This window comes from Nilaparvata lugens, chromosome 4 (genome assembly GCF_014356525.2).
Source record: "Nilaparvata lugens isolate BPH chromosome 4, ASM1435652v1, whole genome shotgun sequence".
Lineage (NCBI taxonomy): Eukaryota > Metazoa > Arthropoda > Insecta > Hemiptera > Delphacidae > Nilaparvata > Nilaparvata lugens.
The window spans coordinates 20,216,056-20,222,055 of NC_052507.1; the positions used below are offsets into that span (position 1 = coordinate 20,216,056).

At 37.3% G+C, this 6,000-nt stretch overlaps 1 protein-coding gene across 1 annotated transcript in view; it reads right to left on the reverse strand.

The window, feature by feature from the left end:
- The window catches only part of LOC111047706 (protein pellino), a 63,376-nt gene extending 59,077 nt beyond the window's left edge, over positions 1–4,299 (reverse strand). Inside the window, exon 1 of the mRNA XM_039426893.1 lies at positions 4,133–4,299. Within this exon, the coding sequence (XP_039282827.1) occupies positions 4,133–4,152 (20 nt within the window). The 5' untranslated portion in view covers positions 4,153–4,299. The remainder of the gene's footprint in view (positions 1–4,132) is intronic.
- Positions 4,300–6,000: the final 1,701 nt, after the last annotated feature.

Sequence of the window (6,000 nt, forward strand, 5' to 3'; positions counted from 1 at the left end):
GCCCTCAGAATGGAACAATGAACTTATATGCCCAATACTGGAGAAAGGGGACAAACTAGATTGTAAAAATTATCGAGGCATTACATTCTTACATGTGGCATACAAAATCTTCACCTCAGTCCTCCTGCAAAGAATAAAGCGCAGGCCACACCAAACTCGCTCCCGCGGCGGTAGCAAAGTTAAAAAACTCGCTTTCCATGTTATTAAATTGAGCAGGCCACACCGAGTTCGCTCCCGCAGAGGGAGTACCTCAGCGGTAGTTTCACTTGGCCGTGCCAGACGAACTTTTGAAACGTCTGCTGGTGGTACTACCACCGAGGTAGCGAGCTCGATTTGGCATGCACAATTCAATAACATGGAAAGCGAGTTTTAAAAGTTCGCCTTCGGTAGCTGGCCTTCCCCCACTACTAGAGAACCACACTCATCAAAACCAAACTACCGCTAGCGGACGTTTTTTGGTGTGGCCTGAACTACCACCGCGGGAGCGAGCTCGCTACCTCTAGCAGACGTTGGTGTGGCCAGTGCTTAAGTGCGTATGCGGAGAATATTATAGGAGAATACCAGTGCGGCTTTAGACCTGGAAGAAGTACAGCTGATCAGATATTCAATGTGAGACAGACAATGGAAAAAAGTTATGAATTCAACATAGATCTACACATGCTATTTATTGATTAGGCCTATAAGCAAGCATTCGACTCAATAGATAGGAATAAGCTGCTAGATGCACTTGAGAGCTATGGTTTGTCAAAGAAGCTTATAATTCTGACAAAAATGACATTTATGAGAAGTCAAGTTAGAGTTCTAGTGGCAGGAAAGTTGAGCCGAAGTCTTGACATTGTCAAGGGCGTCAAACAGGGAGATGCACTGTCAGCTATTCTCTTTAACTTGGCTTTGAACAAGGTCATGCGGGAGATGGGCCCAAGAGGCACAATAATATATAAATCAAAGCAAATTCATGCCTATGCTGACGATATCTTGTTGGTGACCCGGAATCTGGCTACACTTAAGGAGACGTTTTTAAAGATAGAGCAGGAAGGAAAGCCACTAGGACTTAAGGTGAACGAATCTAAGACCAAGTATATGCTAATGTCAAGTGCGCAGGCCCGAAGAAGAAGAAACGAACCAGTAAGGATAGGACAGTTCTTGTTTGAAAATGTGAGCAGTTTCGTTTACCTAGGCACAGAGCTGAATGTAGAAAATAAAATGTCTGAAGAAATAAACAAACGAATAATCAGTGGTAATAGAGCATATTTTGCAAATGTTAAAATAATCAAGTCCAAGCTGATAAAGCGTGACACTAAAATAAAACTCTATAAAACAGTAATCAGGCCAGTAGTTACATATGGCAGCGATGCATGGACATTCACTGTAGCCGATATATCCGCACTTAGAGTCTTTGAAAGGAAAATCATCCAAAGAATTTTTGGACCAGTTCGGCAAGATGAAACATGGAGAATAAGAAGAAACAGAGAGATAAACAATGTCCTCCAAAACCAGGACATAGTTTGTTTCATCAAATCACGTAGAATCAGCTGGCTGGGACACGTCTGGAGAATGGAGCAGAACAGACTCCAGAGACAACTGTTTGAGGGTGAAATTTTCCAAGTAAGAAGAAGAGGAAGACCCAGGAGAAGGTGGCTGCAGGATGTCGAAGGAGATCTGAATTGAATGGGGATTCGTGGATGGAGAAGGATGGCGGATGACCGGAACGAGTGGAGGCGAGTGACGGAGGAAGCCAAGGCCCACCCAGGGCTGTAGTGCTAAGAATGCTTCCAACAACAACTTGGTCTTGTATGAAAGGATTGATTATTGGAAAATTTGGCAACACGGATATTTCATTAAAGTCTCAACTTATATTTTATTCAAGTCTAAACTTATTTTTCAGATTATAGTATCAAAGCCTTCTCTAGTCCCAGTCAAGGAAAAATGGCAACGTTGCATAAGCAGGATAATCAATAGGTAATTATGAAAAAGTCAATTTGTCAGCCCGAATTGAAAACAGTTGACTCATGGAATGCAAAACTTGCTCATTTCACTCACTTATATTTTGAAACAACAATGTTTCTAGAAATGTTCATTTCAGTTTACTCTTTTTCACTGGATGGTGGGCCTTCAGAGCCTTGACCTCCTTCATAAACCATCTCCATTCGTCTCTATCGGCAGCCTTACGTCTCCATCCCCTGACACCCAGCTTCCTAATGTCGTCCTCCACATCCTCCAGCCAACGCTTTCTCGGACGTCCTCTCAGCCTTCTCCCTCCTGCGTTGTTTCTGAAGACCTTTCTTACAACTCTTGAGTCACTCATCCCCTCAACGTGTCCCAGCCAACTCAAAAGCCTCAGTTTTATCTCGTCAACAATTTGAAATTTCTGGTACAGATCACGGGTGGGGGGGTTACTACATTAGGCTTAAAATTATTGTAACATAGCTCAATTTCTTTGACTGTCCTTTTTTGGTTCTCAAATAAATTCAATAATTCACAAGAGTATTCTCTCCATTTTTCTAGTAATTTATGACTCTTAATTTGCAGGCCTAAGCCTCCTTCTTCATTATTCACTCTGGGAGTGGAATGGATCCTCTCTAAAAAATATCTTTTCTGTAAATGTATCTTGCAATATTTGCTGATTTTCTTCTTCAGCGTTGTCTAGTAGACCAAAGACCAGTAATGCAGCATCGATTTTTCTTTATTGGCAGCTTTTTGGTTTATGTATTGGACGTCTTGTACAGCTCCCGGTTTTCTATACCGTACAGGTACAGTTGCAATTATTTATCCAGGCCTTCTTCCATCTACTCCTTTTTCTTACTATTTTCTTACATTAATGGTCAAACCACCCCTTTTTGTTTCTATCTTCACTTTTGACGCCCTTTTAATGCCCTCAATTTCTTCCAGATTATCCAGCATCAGACCCAATTCCTTTGCTAATTGATTGATCACAATTTTCCCAGTGTCTATTTGTCTTTCTGGTTGTCCTGATTTCTTCTCCTGACGATTAACCTTACCTCAGATACTATTAATCATTTAGTACCCTATTATATCACTATACGTTTGATACACCAACCTGAATCATGGCAGGTTGTACACCTGTATCATATGTACGTGGTTATTTGGGGAATGTGCCAGCAGTGCTGATCCTCCCAAAAAGAGCACTATGTACCATCACTTTTTCTGGGAGTGGGAACCACTGTAAACTACTTTTCAGTGATGTGAGGATCCTTAACAACAATAGGTAAGTGTGAAAATATCCTCAGATTGACTGATGGCATCGGCGTTACGAAAATAGTCTAATTGGACATTCGGTGAGAAATCGGTGTGTGTAAAAACGGCCAATAGTTGCAAAAGTTTTAAATAAGATATAATTAAAATTAATATAAAAAATAAGAGTTGTTCAAGAAAATCTTTGAAAATTTGAAAATCCTCATTCAAAAAATGCGGTGTTTCATGGTTTTGCCCGCCGGTAGTTTGAGTTTAAATTATTATACCTACTAATTACAATTATCACGTATAGGCATACGATATAGTATAGGCCTACACTAGGCTATTTTTTTGTGATATATATCAATTGATATTCAATATTCATTATTCTGGGAAAGAGATGACACAGTGCATCAGTCGGTGTGAATACAAAAATTAGATGAAGGAAACGTTTCAATAGCATAGGTATAAGCTATCATCAGCGTTTCAATTTAACATAAATTACATCATGTACAATAAGCTCATGATAATTATTCAGTTGATTCACATTAGCAGATTTATATAAAACTGAATTATCTGAATTGATGTAGGCCTATTCAAAAGAATAAAGAACCAATTTTTTGAATCCCTCAGTGCCAAGTTCAGATTGCACAGCTGCTCATCTGCGCTTTCCAGAATAGCATACTCTCTTGATTAGCTCTCATTAATGACCAAACATTATAACAATGAAGAATTTACATAAGATAAGAGATGAACCTAAATACAAGAATTTCTACAACAGTTTACTAGATCATTGAATGTTGAGCTCTTAATTTATTTACACCAAAATAGAGTTTGACGTAAGAGGCAAACATAACCTTTGCACTTGTTATGATTGACAAAAAGAATAATAAAATCAATTTTCAACATGAATAATCTGTGTATTTATAATATTACTTACATATGTTTGGGTTTTGGCATAATCTACAATCCCTCTTCAATGAATAACACAGGGTAAACATTGTACACTAAAGAAAACATTTTGATCACAAATCTGACATTTTAAACGAATCAAGTCGGACGCGACTCGGCTGGAATCTGTAATCGAGTCCGAGTCAAGAGACGTTCGATCAAAATCAAAAGTTCCAATAAACTCCACGAGAGTGCAGCACATGCCGAATGGAGACTTATTCACAGTTCACACCGTAACAATGCTCATCTGTTCATTTCCAAGATAAAATTGCTCGAATTAATAGCAGACGTTTCTCAATTTGTTCGACACCCAATTGCCCGTTACTTATTTAACTTGAGCTACTAATTTGAAAGCGTAGCATATTTAATTGTGGTAACACTAATCTTGTAAGTTGATTATCATTGAATACTGAGTCTATTGCAGTATACACAATAAAAATAGGTACTTGGAATAATTTGAGTATTGTGATACCGATATAATGCAATAAACCATTTTTATCAGCCTCAATAGAACATCAAAATTTGGCATGAAGGCCAGTCAATTCAGTATAACACAACAAAAATCAAAATTTATACAACCCAACATACTGAGATGAATACAAAACGGTGCTTTGACATTTTTGTGATCTATCTTATAAAAAATGTTGGGCTACCACCATTTGTGACAAATGAAAAAACATGTTACATTTACCACTCAACTCCCATCACCCACGCACAATCCTAGAGCTCATAAGGGCATCAGACTTGGCAGAAGAGAAAGAAATCAAAATGGACAGTACCGTTATTGTGATACCGATATAATGCAATAAACCATTTTTATTAGCCTCAATAGAACATCAAAATTTGGCATGAAGGTACATAGGTACCTTACGTTTTTTATTCTAAATTTATGGGCTCCACCACTTTCATGATGGGAAAAACAGTTTCAATGGAGATGCATATTATATAGTAAATGGTAATGCTGTTTCTATAATAAAATGATAAGATTTCTGAGTGGCATTGCTGATTTTGTAAACTATAAAACTTTTTATACTAGTAGTTCTGTGAACAGTAGACCTCGCGCCGTTTTAAATCACAGCCTCCTCTTATACTGTCAATCAGAGTAAATCCTGTCTGTATGTCGTTTCGACGAGATATCGGTGTGAAAACGGCTAATGGCTGTTGGGGTTGGTGTATCAAAAATGCTAACATCAAAATCTAATCTCCTTCAAGACATACTGGCAACAGGACAGCCCTAGTTCAAAGCAGAGAAAGTTCGAGAGACAATACTATGTTATTTTAGTTGTTAATTGCATGAGTTTTTGCACGCAATCAATAGTTCATTTATTCACAATGAAGACAACGGGTTTCCCAAATATGTCTCCTTAACAATAAAAATTGTACAGATACAAATGAAAAAAAAATAATACGAAATTATGCAATAATAAATAATACAAACACAATAAATATTCCACCCAATTCAAAAATGAAAAATACTGTAATATTACATTTTTTCTCGATTAAAATCGAATCTTCAATTCGAGATCTATAAAACTTGATAGTAAATATCAGAGTAATCAATGTGCGGACAACTTTTAACTGAGAATCTATCATAAATAATTGTGTTTCACATTCCATGGTATCATCGAAACAGAGTTAACAGATCATTATAAACATAGAGGATAATATATAAATTTAAAATAACAGTTTCGAAATGAAGTTTTATTGAGAACAAATGTAAAATGTAAATTCTAAACTTGTAATTTATAATTTTTTGGAATTTAATATCATTGACGTGTTCATAACATCATCACTGGTTTGAGGTGTGGCTTTGCTCTGTACTTGTTAGCTTCTCTCTGAAAAATGGTGGCTGGCTAT